We start from the raw sequence: 19,670 nt of genomic DNA, 5'->3' as shown, positions 1-19,670 counted from the left end.
CAGATTTCTATGAAAGGGAGTTCAACGTACTCACCTTTATCTATTCGTTCTTTCACGGTGATGTAGATATATTTATTCTGGAGAGAAGCTAACAGATAATATATATATTTTTTTCTTTTGTTTAATCATCTTAAAATAATAATTTCTATTTGATTCTACTTTAATTTTCCCATGCAAAATTTTTAATTACATTTGCCAATACTTTGCAAGCTTTTGGATATCGAAAAAGCTGCGTAAGAGTGTTGCCAGTTGCTTTAATCTGTTTACACGGTTGCTAAGTTACTTATTTTCTCTAAGAAATGTTTTTACTTAACAGTAAATTGGATTTTCTAACCGAATTATATCAAATATATTTTACATATATTGAAAAATTTACGTTTATTTTCGTATATATATATATATATATATGTAAAAGCCTTGTATATAAATACAATATAATTCATATATATATAATAATGCTCGGGTTGGCAACACTTGCCGCTTTGTTCATCCACAAAAAAGCCACTCGTCATGTGGTCCCTTCCCGCGGTTAATTGCGTCAACGTCTTGTATCAAAAAAAGAAAAATCGATTTGCAATACATAAAATAGCCCTCCCCCTCCGTTTGATCGATTACAAATCGATAATTGTTAATAAATTACGTTACACGTTTTTTTTTTCTACGGTAATTTCGGGTGTTGTAGAAACTAGAACTAATCAGAAATTAATCGTAATTAATTTAATTTAGATTAAAAAAAATAATGTTTAAAGTGTTGGCACAAAATAAATTTAATTGCACTCACTACATTCGGACTAACCGCTCTCGCTCATGCGCTATAAGAGAGAGAGAGTGTTCGCTATGACGTCTTTCGAACGTCATCACGTGTCCCAAGTGTCACTAGACGTTATTTTGACGTCATCCACCAGCTGCAGATGTTAATCGTCCTGTGTTGACGTTGATATTAACTAGAAAATGTTCAAAATCAACAGTGAAACAAGTTGTTTCTACCTGTTATTTTTTAAAGAAATTATTTAAAATATAATGCTTGTTAAACATTACTTAAGTAGATTTTTCTTGATTAAAATCTTTCATAATTTATTAGCCTATCTGTTACCTCTAAACACAATNTTTTACATTTATATATATATATATATATAATTATTTTTAATGATTCAAAGTTAACATTCAAGAATAGATCAAAAATAAAATGTTAAAACAAACAATGAGACGAGTTAAAAGAACAATTAACAGACTTTTTTTATATATATAACATAACAACACACGATTTTACAACAATAACAACACAAATAATGCTTGATGATGAAGATAGTTGCATTCAGTTACTTCAATGAGAATTAATGGGAAAAAACAAAACAAAAAAGTATCTGTAAGCCACGATATAAAGTTGATTTATCCATTTTTTTGTTTTTTTTTTGTATCTTGTTTTGATTGTGCGAGAATTGAGAAGAGAAAAGGCATCGTACACACTGGACAACCAGTGCTAAATATACAACAGGCACCAATCACAATACCAGATTTCTGGTTTTTAACATTTAAAATTTTTTAACAACAAAAAAACAATTTTATAGACGACAGCAAAACATAACACCAAAGGAAACATCTGTGTCTCTTTTGTAAATCATTTAGAAGCCATTTTTTTTTTATGGACGAGTTCTTTGAAGGAGAGGGGAACTAACTTTTTCTTATCTCATATTTTTACTTTCCTTTGAGGATATACAAAATAGAAAAATACAGATTTGATCTCTAAGTTTGCCTTCTCCTCCTTCTGTTCGTCCATCTACGGGATTTAGGCTTTGAGCGAAGGCAAAAAAGAAAAAATATATGTCATCCGTCTCCTGCTCACCATTGCGTACCGTCGAACTTCTCTCCTTAGCGTCTTTGCAACGCGGCCGGAATCCCGCCTAATTTAGCGTTTTGAGGCACGAAAGCCTCACGGCCCAGGCATTTATTCAGCCTGGACCGCCATGCTGAACAATAACAATACGCTCTTCTTTGCGCGTACGTTCAATGGAGGTCACTTATGGTGACGTTAATGGATAAGGATGCACCCGGATCCAAATTAATCTCGGTGCGTGAGGGTAACTCGGGTGAAGTCTGCCGAGTTTCCTTTTTTGACTTTTGCTTCAAGTGCACCTTGGCATGACGTTTTTTCTCGTCGCTGCGTGCAAATTTCCTTCCGCAAGTGTCGCAAGAAAAGGGTTTCTCTCCCGTATGGGTGCGAATGTGAGTTGTCAAGTGATCACTGCGGCTAAAGGAGCGCATGCAAATACGACACTGGAAGGGTTTCTGTCCGGTATGGATCCTTATGTGACGTGTCAACTCGTCGCTTCTCGAGAACCTTCTGTCACAACCCTCGACGGGGCAAGCGTATGGTCTTTCGTGCACGGGTGTCTTACTAGGCCTATTTGGGTATTTCCTCGGCCTGATTGGCAAAAGTTTGAGCGGAACGGAGCTGGCCTGATAGGCCTGATTCAAAATCTCGTGTCCTTTGCTGGTGGAGGGATTATAGTCCGCGAGTGAAGCTTGTTGCGTTGAGGTATAAAGTTCCTCGCTAATCGGCTCTTGTTTGGGGACGATAGGCATAGATGTGCTGGCCGGAGCCAGCTGAACGTAATCTGTAAACCCTGGCCATTGTAGACCTCTTTGAAAGCCGATGTCGTCGGCCACGGGGTTGAGAATTGATGACGTAGCAGCCACGAGAGCTTCGGCGGACGAAACAACCGGAGTGTCGTACGGTTGTTTGACGTCGAAGCTACTCTCGGAAGGGTCGTAAGACGAGCTGTACGAGTGCAGAATGTCATCTTGTTCTGATTGTTGAGGACTTTCCAGGGTGGTATACGTCTCCCTTCCGGTAGTATCGGCGGTAACGTCGAACGGGCTGGGTGTGGGAGAAGATGAAAAGTGAGAAGGAGCGGGTGATTGTCTCGGAGGTGGTGAAGTCATTTCGGGAGGGCTTGGAATTTGAGCCACTGCCGAGGTGATTGATGAGCTGGAGTGCCCTCCTAGAATGTTGAAAAATGGCAGAATGGTCGAAGTCTTGTCAGAACAGAGCCAAGCCGATGCGGGTCCTTCTGGAATGTCGATAGGTGCCGAGGTTGTAGTAAAGGTGCCTCTATAACTGATCCTCTGAGTCGTAGCGGTGGATTGGGGACTGGAACAGGGATATATGTTGCTCTCTTTATTATCCGGTGACATGACAGATGCCTCTGCTGAAAGAGAAACAAAAATGACGTTTTAGTTCTCGGTATAACACGAGAAGATAAATTTAAACTAAACTAACCGCGCGTATACGCCTTTCTATACGGGTGCAAAGGCCACCAGGGGAAAGTTTGGCGGGGCCGACCGTGATAGCGGCGTCTCATAGTCATTCTCGACAAGAAACTAATGTCCTTTCTACCTTTTATACGACGATAAGAGAAGTAGAACATGTCAGCCATTGGTCGCGAGACGGGATAGTTAACCCTCTATAATGACTCCCCTTGTTGGGTCAGTGCGTTGGCTTGGGAACTAAGCATTCCTTTCTTATAGTATATTCAAACAATTTAAAAAACATTAATCGACAAATAATAAATGCTATCACCCTACTTTGCTAGCGTTTTCGAAGCGTGAGTCAGTTATTGCCATGACGTAAAACATTTCTGCGCCGTTGACGTCAGAACAAACATCATCAGTTACGTCAATCAAATTCTGCGTTGTTTACGTCGTCGGTTCGGAATCTTATCGTTTGTTGTGTTGACGTCACGGAACAACACCCGTTATCCGAGGAACACACAACTTCCCGTCCCAGTACGAGTACTCATTACGTAACTATCAATTTCTCTAAGCGTTGTGTATTTTTTCTCCTCCCCTCGGACGTGTCGAATCGACTCGGCCAGCCTCGTTTTCGTTTTCTGGAAGAGCTATCTCTTCTGTTTACGTCTGCCTGACGTCATCGGCGTTGACGTCATTCCACACGAGCGAAAAATGTCCCTTCGGCTAAAAGGATTATAGAAAACGAAATCGCGTGTAATTGACGAAATTTGTCAATTTCCAAAGCCGAATCGCGCGCGGGGAGGCGCCAGACGCGGCACGAGGCTAATTAACGGCCCGTCTCGTGTCAATTAAGTCGTAGACTAAGTTAAAAAACAAAACAAACAAACAAAATCGCTAAAACGGACCAAACAATATGGCGGAATTCCGACCTTGAAAGGTCAATTAAGAATTCGGACATGGAGTAAATCGATCGGCACCCCTCCGACGCCGTGTCTAACGGTGTTCTCGACGAACGGGAAAAAAAACACACGAAAAACGTATAAAGGTAGGAAAAGACTCACCTGTGATCGGTACGGGGTCAGGTATGGTGACCTCAGTATAGAGAAAAGCACTACTATCGATAGAAGTCGAGACGGGAGTGTTGAGTGTGTCATCCCCACAGTCGCATCCCATGACAGGAGGAGGACACAGATTATCAACAGAGCTTCTGGTGACTTCCGTGGACGTGGTAGATAACTCTTCTATAACGGGGTCGACACTGATATTGATGTCCATATCTTCCGTTTTGTAAGTATCGAAACTTAGACAATAATGCTGATCACTTAACGCGACTTGAGACAAGGTATCAAGACCGTCCATAATCATTGTAACGCTCCTAGATTGTTTCGTTGTCGATTTGTCAAGGCGGTCTTCGACAGACCGCGTATCTCTTGATTGAGTAGACACCGTGTTTCGTATCACGAGGGTAAACAGTAGCACCTTAACGAACACTCACTTCGGATCACCTGTCTCTATACGATAGACTCGAATGAATGAACGCCTATCTCTTTATACGTCTGTTTTGTGAATGGATTGTACTACTATGCGCTTCCTTATTTGGCAAGTACGAACTTGTATCGGCCAATAGCGAGCGAAGGCTCCTCCTACCCGTTGACGATTCCGATTGACGTAAAGCTCCTACGTCACGATGGCCGTTCATTCAATCTCCGTACGTGCTATTTTGTTTCTTTTCACGTTACTGTTTTGCCGTTTCGTAAGGGAAAACGTTTCCGAACTCGTCTTATGCCCTCTTACGCTCTCCACGTTCCAAACAATGTCTTTCGGAGCCGCCGTTCCTTAGTTTTAACACTTACAAGACGACACATACACGCCATACGTCATGAATAATAATTCTCGGTAGGCGACGTAAGTTTTCCATATATGGTCAACGAGCCGAGCCGATCTCGTCCGAACTCCTTACGTCGGCTTTTGACGTCATTCGGAGGAATGCGCGTCGTATCCTTTTCGCCAACGACAACTACCGAGACATGTTCGGCTTGTTTTCGTCATCCGAACATGCCCTTTTTTGTATACGTGACGAAGCTCCACAACATTCTTCTATAGTTACGAAAGCGGTTTACAAACAAGATCGAGAGGGGTCTTCTTTACGATTTTCAAACCATCCCAACCGGATCGTTTTGTTTTAATTCCGAACACACCAAGGACACCCTAAAGTGGGTCAATTTCTTCTATTTTTTTATATATTAATTCGTATAGTTTCTTCTGTTTTCCATGTGTTCTACCGTCTGTTCGCGAGTTGAACAACTGCCCATTTTTGAGGTCAAAGGGGGGAGTATTTATAAACAAATCTTCTGTTTTGGTTATAAATTCTAAACTCGTTCCCTTGGAGAAACCCCAAGATCAACAAGTTACAGTGTTATCGTTCTCTTATCAGATAAAGTCTTACTGATAAAATGACAGCAATGTTTTTTCAATTAATAATAAACAATACTTGTTTTGTTTATAATTAATACTTCTAGATGAAGTTTTACATAAGGAAACACTACAAGTTAGAGATACAGAATTGTGTTTTTTTCTTTTTAAATCTATAAATGTCTATTGATGATGTTCCAGTTTTTCTGTGACGTGTTTTTAAATTTCGAATTCTAGAACTTTTCTAGAATTCTAGAACTCAAATTCTAGAAGTTTTATGTAAATTTCGGTTTTTTAAAACAGATTATAACCGATTTATTAATTCGATTCTAGAATTTTTTTTCTAGAATCGAATTCTAGAAAAAAAATTCGTATTCTAGAGCTTATCTGCAATTCTTTTAGAAATGATTTTAGTACCGTTTAAATAATTATCGTAGTAATTCAATTGTCTTTATCGACTGTTCTAGACATTTCTATAGCTTTTAATCGATACCCGTTGAGTTAAACCAAATAAAATTCGTATACACGCGAAAGAAAGCAATTAAGACGGAGGGAAATACTAGAAATTTTGAGACGAGGGAAGAGAAAAAAATGTAAACAATTACGGAAGGAGTTAGATCAGTACACGGTCAATGTCAATAATTTTTACTTTCGCTTCGTTTACTACGAAATTTTACGTATTCCTCTGACGTCACTACACGTCACTAACCTCGCCCATGACATCACCCACTCGTTCGTGAGGAAGCTTCGCATCATTTGTAAACAATACGTACGCAACTAACACGTTTTATGATTGGTCGAACGTGACGTAATGTAACTATTTTGTCTGGTGTTAGTTCTAAAAGGAGCTTAGCCAAAGGAGATTCTATTTTAAAACGGTGAGAATTTGTTTATTTTAGTAACAAAAGTTGGAATTAGGGTACCAAATAAGTGTGTGTGTCGTCGTGTATTAACGGTACGAGAATCTAGGCGTTGCTACAGGCGATTTTTTTGTATGTTTACGGCGTCCTTAAACGTGACCTCTCGACCCTGCGGTGTGTAATAACAACAGTCCCGTTACGTCACGTAAACATGGCGTCGCGGGCGAATCGATTACTGTGAAAAGGGGAGGAGCCGAGAAGGTGTCGCACCAGTCAGTCTACGTCGATAGACAAACAAGGCAAGTAAAAGCAGCGCAGGTGCCTTTGCAGACCGCATGCCACGACAGGTTTAAGCCTTGGCCTAGATAATCAAACAGAATCGTGTTGTGTCGTACCTACCTGGCTGCTGGAAACGAGACATCTTCCCGCTTCTACCTTCTTCCCCCTGTTTACCGCCTTTCACTGGTACATCTGTTAAGACACTAGTCGACCATTTCTGTGTGCGTGTGTATCCAATTCCAATTTTCCGAATATAACACTGACTGGTTGTTATTTGCAGCCATAGGATCCTATTTCTGGCGCCCGATCGTCGATTGGACGCTGTAACTAAATATAGGGTTTAGCATTGGCTTTATCATCATCCAATGGGTTATGGGTGGCATACATTCCCAACTTTCTTCGCGCCGGAACTTGTCGATAGGTGAAATCTCGTGCCCACCTTAACCCCAGCAACCGCTGTAACCATCCATAGCCGCCATCACTCGTTCGAATGCTGACTCGAGTCGTTGCGTGGGTGGAGAGTGCGGGGGAAGATACAGGTAAACAATTCAGCAAATACCGAAGGTGAATGAGCTGACGGTTAAAGCCACTTGTTGCTACCTGAACAAACCCAAAACTTCTTTACTTCTATACTTCCTGCGTCATGTATATATATATTTTTTTTTTGGCCAGCCTCAAAATGTCGCCTTTGTGTACTAGAATGCTCATGCAATCCTGTAATTTTACGTCATACACAAGAATTTTGCCCTTGTTCTCCAGTATTTCCCGTATTGTAAACACTAAGTTTGAATTTTCTGAATGACCGTTAAGTTCGTGTAACTTGTAGATTTCTTAACCAATTACTGAAGGACACGTTAATGATGGAGTGTTTGTTGTAATGTCGTCCAGTTTTTTTACTTTTTTTTTATTTTGTAATTTTTTAATTTAATATATTCTTACACTATAAATATAAATAAGTATTACTTTTCATAACACGGAACATTTTAATATTATATTTAGAAAAAATTATATTTAAATTTTAATTCTTGCAACGCAATCTACATTCGTTTTTATACACGTACAAGGTGGCCTAAAAGTCAGTTGACCATTGTAAACATTAAATTTATGCCTTCAAATACTTGCAAACTTTACGAAAATCTTTCGTTACGCAAATTACAAAGCACTCGTAAATTACTTGGTATAAATCTAGATTCTTCGAAAACGCGGTTAACTGACTTTTGGATCCTCCTCTACATATACAAAAGCTAATTTCAACGGTTTTCCCCTTACCATTCGTCAATTTATAATCCTTTAAAGGGTTGATTTTTAGGGTTCGTACTTCCTGAAATTTAGACAATTCTAGAATTTTATTGCGTGTTTTTTCGCTAAAAATCCTTCAGATTTTTCATGATTTCGAGAGTTTTCTTTCTATAATTACGTTCAAAACCACCGTAAAGGGTCAAAACTCTACGACCTTCCGAGTTCACAATTATATTCTCCATATTTGGATCATGAAATTAAATTGATTTCTTAGAATATTATTATTTTTTTCCTGTAAATCCTGAAATTTTAAACAATCTAGAATATATTATATTGCTATAATTAATCTTGTACTATTTTAAAGGATTTTTTTCCCTTCGTACTTCCTGAAAATTACGGGAATTTCCCTAGTTTTCTGTCCTACAATTTAAGGATATTTCATTTTTCAATTACTGAAATTAACAGGGATTTTTATTGTTGTAATTTCATTAATTCGATCGATTTGAGACTGTTAAATCGATCAAATTTGAAATTATAAGGGCAAATTCTAGAGAATGTACGAAATACAACGAACCGAGGATTATTAAAACACCCTCAGATTAATGTTTTTAGTCAAAGAAACATTCTTTACACGAGATTTTTTAAAAAATTTTATTAAAATTTACAGTTTTACGTGTTTAAAAACTGTAAAAACTCCTTACTTAAGTAATGTTTACATACAGATGAACTCTTTTCTCCTTTCTTTTTTAATTTTTGTTGTTTGCTCTTCTAAGGCAAAGTACTGTGGCCTCCTGACGTCACAATTATCATCACCATATTTGGCATCTCATGGTCATATAAGGGAGGGGTGTTGTGACGTTTACAAAATTATGTGGTGTGTGGGTTCTGTCGGAGGACATATGGTCGCTAGGACGCGAATTACGGGTCCTTCCTCTTCGACTTTTTCGTGTCTGTTAGCAAAAACCTACCGGATAATCGATTAAACATGAGGGTATTTAAGAAAAGATTTTTTAGGACCACAGAATTTCGCCGATAATTCGAAATTCGATTCTATTTTCCGGCAGTTTTCGTGGGGGTAAGCCATTAATTTTGCATTGTTTATTATACAGAACGACGACACGATTTTTGCCTCCTGTTTTTTATTTTTTATTTTTATTTATTTATTTATTTTTTTCGTTTTTTTTAGGTTCCATCAGCGCTCAAGGACTCGAGTTTAAAAATAAATATGATCTAGTAGCGCCACCTGGCGGAACGCTGACGTCACAGAGGCACTGTAAGGGGCGCTCGCAGCGTCTAGAGATGATGCAAAAATAACCAAAAACAAAAAACCAAAAAATAAAAATTAAAAATTAAAAAAAAAAAGACTCGCGTGTATGTGTGCATTATTAAAAAGACGTTGTCCAGACTGGGTCGCTGCTCTTTACATTAAAAATAAAAATTAAAATTAAAAGAATACACACACAAATATCCTCCGTGTTGAACTTACACAGTAAATAAATAATTGCTAAACGGTAAATGGACTGTTCCTCTGTAGGTTTCTACTTATTGGATAATGGATCACCCCCCGGGATGGTTCACACATGTTGGCCATTTGGCGTTTAAGTAATTGAAGCTAATGAAGACTGGGAAATATGTTCTGGTGGGACGTTACTTGTGCTATAACCTGTTGAATGCAAGATTTTTACAGTGTCACGTCATTGTCGCATATATAAATATGCTCTTTTCTTCCCCCATTTTAACCCCTTAACTCCAACCGGAATGTGTATAAATATATAGAAATGTTATCGTGTTAACGACTTTAAGGAATTGTGGTATTTAAATTCTTTTATTTTAATAATAATAATAATAAAACAACAATTTTATGTGTTTAAATTATATTTTTATTTCTTTATTTATGGATAATTTTGTTACATTGAAATCTTTCTTTAATTGACTCGAGTCTTCTTTCTCCTGTCGTCACCTGTTAAAATATATTAAAAAAATGTGTTTAGAATATTGTCTTTTTAAGAATTTCTTTTAATATAAAATTAGTTAAATTTATTTTATTTTATTTTATTTTTCTATGCTAAATGCTATTTTGTCAGAAAAATAGCATTTAGTGAGGCCCACCAATTAGCCAGACAGCCTCACCAATAATAAGATTACATTAATGATCTTCACTAATGGATTTCTATAATATGAGGCTCTAAAGGATATACAGTCGACCCCCCATAACACTGTTCCATGTAAGTGACTCCAATCTAAGTGACTCGTACAACATGGAATTCATATAAAACGGAAAAATCAACAGTGTTATAGGGGGTCGACTGTAAACTGCCTCAAAAGTACACAACATATCCTATATTTGAAGGCCTTAATAAGAAATAATTTGAACATTTTACAGATCTGGAAAATTGTATATCGAGACCCTTTAAAAAATTGTAAATTAACTGTCGAGTTCTCTTATTAGTATTTGAAACTTACTACAGTTTCCCTTAACAAATACAGAAGGCCCTTTATGACTGGAACCCATAAAACATTACAGTTCGAATTAATTAAGTCTTTTACGCTAAAAATTAATTAATTTAATATAGAAATTTTCAATATAGACCTTAAAATTAAAGAATTATACGCATTTTCCAATCGGTTGCTTACGATCTCCAGGGGTAACGAACGACAATTCTGTTTAAATCACGCCGATCTCGTACTCAAAACATTAAAAATAATGTGGAGAGCATCACTAGAAAGATTACGAAACATTATTTTAAGTTAATTTTATGTAATTTTATTTAATCTTAGTAACAAAGATGGAGGGGAAACGTAAGTTCTAGAGTTCAACACATGATTGAGTTGTAAAGAGTTCCGCGAACTTCCTGTTTTTTTTCCCCTTTTTTTCTTTTTCTTTTGCGATCGAAAGGTCGAGTCGTATCAGAGATTTTGTTTCAATAAAAGGCAAACTAAGATGGTAACGTATTACCATGGAAACGGAAGATTCTCATCTCGTTCAGGTGAAGTTGCGAACCTTAACCTTACCACGCCGCAAGAGAAAATTGATCGTTGAAGGAAGAGAACATTTCCGACCAACCTATCGGATTTGTTCTTTTTTTAATTCATTGTTAAAGATCGAAACATTATTACGACATCGATTTCGTCATTCGTAGCTGTTCCTGTTATATATAACCCTGTATATATATACAGTCGAACTTCCAATAATGGCCACCCCTCCCTACAACTGCCATTTTTAAACAAAAATTCTTACATAATACTCTCTAAACAACGACAACCTTCGAACAACGATCATTCTTTATGTTCTGTCAATGGAGGTTTGACTGTATATGTTCTAGAAATGGCCGTACTACCTCTTTATAAATATATTCTAGAAATATTCTAGAATACTAAATGATACTCTCTCTTCTACTCTAGAATATAAAAAGAAAAATTTAATATTCTAGAATAGGCATGGGAATGGTAGATTAAGACCTTCCGGGTCTCCTAGGCACAGAAGATTGGGACCCTTCTATATAATTTTATATCATAAACTATTAACTTCTAATTGTAGCTATAGAATTGTTTATAAATTATGATATACAATTGCAGCGATAAAATTGCTTTATCTTATTTTTTTAAATCTCGGAACTCCCGAAATCCGGCCCTAGGCATATGCCTCACGTGATTAACGGGCAAGCATACTGTCTAGATCCTTAAACATATTTATGTCATAGCAGGGGCGTGTTTAGAGAGAGCAGCTGACCCCCTTTCTGGGGGATTTTTCCGAGCAAAGCCGAGTACCTCGGATAGTAAAAAATTCTATAAGGCATATTGTTTCCTTCCTGCATCTAAGATTCCGGATCCACTGTTGCATCATAAGTAATTTACAGTAAGTCCGTATGTCTAATCAACAAAAATCACAAGACTATGAAAGTACTGTAGCCTATATCAATACAGTACTCGATTAGTTATCTATGGTATTCCCGTTTCCTTTATAAATTAGTAAATAAACTTGGAAATATGGTACAAAATGCCAATTGTAATTAACTAAACATTAAAATTCCCACTTTTCTCTTAAATTTTTCGTCTTCGTCTATAAAAGAATGGAGATAGTATAATTATATTACATCTTACGTATAAAAGTTCAATGTTTTTACTATTTCGGCTCAATCCCACATCGAAGCTGTGTGATCCTTTAATGTGGAATGAATTGCCCATGGCATTTTCTAGAATATTGAATTCTGGTTGCCGTTCTTCTTTTTTATATTCCAGAAACTCTTGGCTGTTCCTCTTTTCATTGTATTCCAGAAACTCTGCTGTTCTTCTTCTTTTATGTTCCAAAACTCCGGTGTTCTTCTTCTTTTATGTTCCAAAAACTCCGGTGTTCTTCTTCTTTTGTGTTCCAGACACTCTGCTGTTCTTCTTCTTTTATGTTCCAGACACTCTGCTGTTCTCCTTCTTTTATGTTCCAATAAAATGGCTGCTGTTCCTCATTTTTTATATTCTATTGATAGAAACTAGTTGCTGCTTTTTTTCATATTCCAGAAAAGTCGTTAATGATTTTTAAATGATCAAATTTTATCTAAATATATATCTGTTATATATATAGAAAATACATATATAGATTGATACGAATACCTTTAATAAAAAGAATATTTAAATTCTGTTATCTGTAGTCCATATTTTTGTTATTGCTTCGGAACAAAACCAGAATATCGATGATCTAGATACGATTTAGAAAGGACGAAAAGAGAACAAACGTCTATTTTTCCGGATAATATATAAAGATTTATAAAAATTCCCTCTTCTATTTTCCTGTTATTAAATTGGTTCGCGATAGAGAAACGTAAATGCGATTTTTCTTTTGCCAGTTACGCGACGTCGCGTCGCTTCATTAAAGTGTAATTAACAAGTGATGGAATTAGCTAGCGATGCGAAAAATCGCGTCGCTTCGTCGTAGCGTGAAAAGTCAATTGCTTTTTGAAGAGTGATGACAGAATCGTATCGCTTCGGCGCATTGCTTAATCACGATGAGAGATAGAATGTAATCTATTGAAACGATAAAGAAACGCGTAAATCGTATCGCTTTGTCATTTTTCTTTTTATGTAAGCATTGAAGCGACGCGATTTATGAATCGCGTCGTTTCATCATATGCGAGAACACGCGAGAAATAAAAATAATAAACGAAATGTACAGTACAATACACTACAGTACTTGAGATGAGACAAGTGAGAAAGTGACACGATTCTCGCGTCGCTTCGTCGTTGTATCGTTGATACAATACCTTTTGATTATTCCTTCGATTCCAGCGACGCGAGAATCGTATCGCGTCGTCATCCATTCTAAACTGTATACGAGGGAAATTTATTCTAATAAGGCGATTTAATTTTGTATTCTTTTATGCTAAAGGGTTTAGCATTAATTATCTGATAAGTTTTAAAATTAAATATAATTATAATTTGAATAAATAAGAAGAAAACTGAAATATATATTAAACTCGTGCGAGATTTTAAAATAAAATCTTGTAACATAATTTTAAAGTCGAGTTACACGTAAATTTTAAGCTTAAAAGATTTCTAAATAATACATAAATATTTTTTCCTAGTTTACTTTTATACCAAGCGCCATATTTAATAGATTTTTAAAAAAAATATAAACTGCAACTATTATAATAAAATATCGCCATATTGGTTCGGACAATCTCTAAAGTTTAACGAAAAAATAATTAATTTAAAATTTAAAAATTAAACCGTTATAATTCCCGTTAAATTAGTTTTTAAAATGTTAATTTAACGATTGTTGTAACGATTTTTTTTTTTAAATTTCAAATTCAAACATCGTAACAGAACATCTGACAAGTTTATGACACCTGTGGCTGTTTTCTGACAATAACTTATGAGTTACGATGCTTGTTGCACGATGGTATATGCATAACGAAATTTTCCCATTACTTATATCCCATGGTGCATCTGGAATGGTATCTTATAAGCCAATCAGATTACAGTTTACAAATTTTTGACAGGTCACTTCTCCAAGTTACATTAGTTTGGGGTTTTTAAATAATACGTTCAATTATTTTCAAAATTATCTTATTGTTTATAAATTAGACCTTCATATAATTTGATTTTTAAAATATATATAATAAATAATTATTTATTTAATCAATAAAATGACTCCGGAAGTTGAGTTTTAGTGGATCTGATCTTGTGTATTGCATTCTTTAGAGGTTAGTAATTCTAAAACTGGGAAGCCTATAGGTATATTTATGCCAATTTTTAATATTTAATTAATATATTAAGAATCTATTACGTGCAAATTATCTGTTATAATGTAACAAAGAAGTTTACTGAGATCAGTAGAGGTGGGTTGTGACTCTCCAAGTCACATTCTCTACTCTTCAATATAAATGCCAATGTCGTCAACCTGAAAAATGTGTTTTGCAAAATAACTTGTGGTGGATTTATATCTCCTGTGGATTTCACTTGTTACATATTTTTGAACGAATAACATGTTTTTTTTATTTGGTTTTAAAGACTTTTACAAGAAACTAACTGTAAAATTCTCATATTTTATTCATCTATAGTCCTGTAATAGTCACTCATTTTATTGTTTATATTGTTATATACGGGGATTCTTATATAGTGAATGAGAATTCGGTATATCGAGAATCCACTGTACTTATTATCTGTGAAAGTTACTCCGTTTCTTCATTAACGTATAGAGAAACACTAATAAGTGACTTTAAAAATGAATTTTTATAAGGCTCGTGTTACATGGAGTCATTTCCTCAATAGGAAAATTAAATAAGGAAATAGATAAAAACGCTTGTCATTGGTAGAGAAAACAAGTATATAAGTATAAAGCAGTTGAAGAGGAAAATATTGAAAACTTTTCTTTTTATAAGAATTAAATTTCTTGAATTTCTGGTTCGACGTTGTACGAATAATTTAGAAAAAAAATATCTTTTTTACATGCTAATAATTGAAGATAATCATATTTTAATGTGTTTTTTAAATAAAATAAATGATAAAAAAACGTGATTAATAGAACAAAAAATTCACGCAAATTAGGGTTATCTATCAATAAATTCTCTTGTTTATTACATATAAATCAATGGACACGAGTCAAAATGAGTTCTGAAACAAGAGTTCGTATCGATTATTGGTTATTGATGGACACTTAAACAAGACTCCTGAACATCCAAGAATCAAAGTCATCAAGAGTGTAGTTCTTCTGATTCTTGTTCAACTCAAGAACCACAGTTAAATGAGCTTAAATCTATTCCTAGACAGTACAAAATGAATCTTTATTCCAATGAATTATGAGAGATCCTGAATATAGGCCCTATAAATACTCATTTTGAATCTTCCTTTTTATCTTTATGTGAATTTATATCACTCACTGCACTGTTTACACACAGATCTGGATCTAGTAAATATGCCTAAATCATATCTCAAAACTATAAGAAAAAGTGTTCCTTTGAAAGAAAACTGCAACGAAGTATTTCTTAAATTATGTTATAATGATATGATTAGTAAATTATTATACGCTATATAAATGATTCAGACGAGATAAGAGGCCCCATTTTAGAGAATTACGATGCTTATGAAGAGATTCAAACACATTAGACTGGTTTATTTTCAAGTTTTTAACCTTTTCAAAGAGTAACCTTCTGGAAAAAAAATGGAATTACTTAATAGGAAATGAGTGAATCTTATAAAATTTTACATATTTTAAACGTTAAAATGTTTTAAAAAATGAGTTAAACTCCTTAGCTTTGAGTTTAAACAATGCAATGGACGACCCTCTGATGAATTTTATGAAGATCTAGCATTGAAACGACAGGAAAAAGATCTTTATGACATATTTATAGGCAAGTTAAACAAACCGAGATAGTGAAGAGTAGTTCGTGACAATTTAGCATTAACGGGATCCTTTTCATGCAGTAGTGCTCGGCGTCCTTGCCCCAGTTCCGTTGCAACCCTCCCTTACTGGCCGCTCAACTTTTTCTACATCTCAAATTTTTGTTACAGAATGTTAAAAACCGTGTTAAATACACACTTAAGAAAAAAATTTCGAAGAATTTACATGTCTCTTCGAGTATCAACCGAAGTGCAACGATCTCTTCCACGAGAGAGGGAGGGGGGTTGAAAATTAAGAAAGAAAATGCCATCCAACGAGTCTAGAATTACTATAAAACGGAATAACATTGAAGAAAAGATCGTGAGTTTAAAGAAAGAACAATACTCGGGGGGAAGCGAGTGGATAAGAACTGTGATTAGCAACTTAATGCAACCGATTTACGAGTTGGAGAAACGATGCCATTTCTCACGAATGCAAAAATAAATGGCGTCGTGAGTAAATGACAGCCATTGTCCAGCAATTAGCTAGAAACTGGGCCTTTCTTTAAACAACCAAAAACGGGCTTGTTGGTCTTCTAAGGAGAGGTCAGTGAACGTATACAAAATGAGCCCCCTTTCCATAATTCGTTCTGGCCGTGACGTCAGCCATATTATCATCAATTAGAACGTAGTTTGTTCCGTTTATCAACGATACGCACATGTTATTATTATTAATCTGGATACCAAAAGTAATTATAAATCGATGTAATGTTAACTTTATAACTTAATTTATTTATAAAAAAAAAATGTAACCTTTAAAATGAGCCTTCTTTGTTATAACCAATTAGTCGAATCGTGCTTAAAATTTTCCCATGACGTAATTTAAATAAACCAATTACATATTCGCAATTCAAATTTCAAATTGGGTTGCGTTAGCGTCCTTTTTTTTTTTTTTTTAAATGTAAAGAGGTTACGAATCGATTTTTCTTCTTCTTCTGATGAACTTTCATTCAATTAAAAATAATAGTAAATAAAAAGTTTCGAGTTTTCATCAGAATGGAGATTCCTTTCAAACTATCTCCGGAAAAACTTATGGAAAAGAAATTCCGTCGTCGAGAGATCATTTCCGAAACGGAAATTAGAACGGAAATTCTTTGTGAAATATGTAAACGTAAAAAATAAAGGAAAATCCGCCTTTCTCTTTCAACGTGTAAAAATCTTAACAGACGATCATTTAATTCAATAACGACACGCGACATCTAGCGTTCGAAACTAAAAACAATTTTTTTTTTTAAATTTACTCTTTTCATTATTATTTAAAAATATCATTTCTATCGTTAATTAAAATAAATAAATAAAAGAAAAAACTTATTACTCGAAATTACATAATCGTTTTGAATTAAAATTAATAAATATGAATACTCCGAATCACGTGTTAAAATAAATTTATTAAATTACATTAACAGTTAAACTAATTTTAAAATATTGTTTATAATTTAAATCTAAATATTAATATGTTATTAATTTAGAAATTTTTATTAATATAGAAGAATGAGAATTAATTTTATTTTAAATCTGTAACGTGATTCATTTATAATCCAATTAGGTGAGGATCTTATTTAAATTTTGAATTTGAATTTAAATTTACGAATTACATTTTAAAATCTATGTTTAACGTAAATAAAATTAATTAAAAACAGTAGATAAGTTGTTGAATGGAGATGTGAAGAAACATAGAATGAATAAGATACTTAATATGCTGTAGTACTCGATGGAAGGAAGAGGAAGAGGAGATTTAAAACACTACTAAGTTACATTGACGAGAGGTTTGTATGAGATCGAACGAACAGAATTTGTAAAATATCACCTAAACTGGAGCTAATTTTCTGTTTATATTTTATAAAATTCATATTTAGATCCATCTTCTATATAAGAAGGAAAGGCAGATATAAATGTCACATATTCGTTAAATTCTTATATAAAGTAATATAATTATCCTTTAATTTTTGGTAAATTAAAATTCTTTACTACAAAACTTACTGACAAAAGGAAAATATACAGAACATCAATTTATTCTACAAAGGATTTTCAGATATTGATCACAGACTTAAAAATGATCACTATAAAGAGAAATGAATCGTTATTAAATATATTACTTCCTAAAAGAAATTCGTTCAAATTTCGAATTTACAAAAAAGTATTTTATTTGATATTTTCTCCGGAAAAAAAATTAATTAAAATTTTAATTATAGAATATCAATTTATTTATATTAATCACAAAATTTACAAATACAGATGTATAACCAATTACAGTGCTTGATTCAAATATTTGAATTCGTAACGGAATTTGACGTTTGAAACGAGAACGGAACGTAGTAAAAATTTTATAATTACCCAAGGCGATGCGAATCGATCGAGGTTCGAATACCGTTTGAGTTAAAGGTCAAGGGCGAAAATAATCGTCGAAGAGTAAATAAAAATAATTAAAAAAAGAAGAAAAGTCTCAATTCCATCTGACATTAAATATCAGAGGTGAAATGTGCAATCTTCTGTTGCTAAGATACCAAAATGTCGATCGTTTAAACCTGTTTCGATCTCTTACATTTAATTCGAGAGAATTTCAACATCAAATTGGCGAAAACAGGCTTAAAAAGACAATTAAAATTCCAACGCTGATCCGATTTACCCCGGATTTTCCTTAAAGATTTATTCACTTTTTCTAAAATAATCATTTTTTATTTATTTTATTTTATTTTACACTTTATTTTACAAATTCAAATAAGAGGTGGAGAGAAAAGGTGTGTAAAAAAGCTGTAAATGTAAATCTCGAGAAGTTTTTATAGTTTTTATGTACGTACCAATTGGTAAGCTAATAAAATTTCTATCTTTTTAGACCATTTTCTGACGTCACCAATCAATATCCGAAATAGAGATGGACTGACGTCCGAAATGACGTCATTTGTCTGTGTTTTGATTACATATACAATTTAGGAAATTATAACTAATAAAAATTTATGACAAATGCCAATTGGTAAAAAAATAATAGTAATAGTATGATAATAATAAATACAACAATTCTTATCTTTATATTTTTATTCTTAATTTGTATAATTTTATAAATAATATAAATATAGATAATAAAAATATTGGGCACGCAACCATTACATTACGCTATAATAATAATAATAGTAATAAATTGAAAAAAACGGAGAATTATACACTTAAAATTCGAATCTTTTAAACTAGCCAATGAGACATCGAAGAGAAACTTTCAAATTTTTAAAATAACCAATAAAACGCAACATTGAAATCGTGTTCATGCATTATTGGCTCTTGTTTGAAATTTTAAGTATCGTATCGACATTATTGGTTAATTAAAAAAATTTAAATTACTTATTTGACGTTATTGGCTAATTCAAAACTGTCATTCTTGTGTCTTATTGGTTATTTCTAAAATTTGTATCTCTAAAATTAATTGGATAGAATATTAAATTTAATAAAATTTGAGTTAAACGCCATTATTACTTAATTTAAATGCTATAATTTGTTATTTAATAAGTGATTTTCCCATTTTTAGTTTTTTTTTTAAATTTTAATTGGGAAACAGATAAGAGGTTTCTGAGATACGAAACAAAATATAGGCTAACACGCATACTCACATACATAAAAAACTGTTGTCCCGTTTACATGTTTTTGAATTTAAGGGATTTTAAAACGTCGGAAATGCAAAAGGAAGTTTAAAATTTGACCGATTACAATACTTTTTCTGTTACTTGAACAGCCGGGAAAATAATATAAATAAATATGGACTGCAGGATA

The 19,670-nt window shown here is 34.1% G+C and overlaps 1 protein-coding gene and 1 long non-coding RNA gene across 6 annotated transcripts; one reads left to right on the top strand and one right to left on the bottom strand.

The window, feature by feature from the left end:
- Positions 1-1,317: 1,317 nt before the first annotated feature.
- LOC111616369 (early growth response protein 1-B-like) lies at positions 1,318-7,225 on the bottom strand. Of its 5 annotated transcripts, none has more exons than XM_023357808.1 (2): positions 6,924-7,225; positions 1,318-3,209 (listed from the first exon to the last, which is right to left on the bottom strand). In XM_023357808.1, exons 1-2 carry the CDS (start codon positions 6,943-6,945, stop codon positions 2,005-2,007), a joined length of 1,227 nt encoding a protein of 408 aa, XP_023213576.1. In that variant the 5' UTR covers positions 6,946-7,225; the 3' UTR covers positions 1,318-2,004. The 5 variants fall into 5 exon arrangements, with proteins under 5 accessions (XP_023213576.1, XP_023213582.1, XP_023213559.1 ...); XM_023357814.1 differs by having other exon boundaries at positions 1,318-3,206; XM_023357791.1 differs by lacking the exon at positions 6,924-7,225 and adding an exon at positions 4,314-5,911 and having other exon boundaries at positions 1,318-3,206.
- Positions 7,226-17,402: 10,177 nt separating this feature from the next.
- On the top strand, positions 17,403-17,912 carry LOC111616353. Its single transcript, XR_002755235.1, has 3 exons — positions 17,403-17,457; positions 17,552-17,677; positions 17,768-17,912. It is a non-coding gene; the product is annotated as an uncharacterized LOC111616353 (long non-coding RNA).
- The last annotated feature ends 1,758 nt before the right edge of the window (positions 17,913-19,670 follow it).

Source organism: Centruroides sculpturatus, unplaced genomic scaffold (genome assembly GCF_000671375.1).
Source record: "Centruroides sculpturatus isolate CEXI.00-Female unplaced genomic scaffold, Cexi_2.0 scaffold55, whole genome shotgun sequence".
NCBI classification, from domain to species: domain Eukaryota; kingdom Metazoa; phylum Arthropoda; class Arachnida; order Scorpiones; family Buthidae; genus Centruroides; species Centruroides sculpturatus.
The sequence above is the reverse complement of the archived record's forward strand: the minus strand, read 5'-3'. Positions and strand labels throughout refer to the sequence as shown.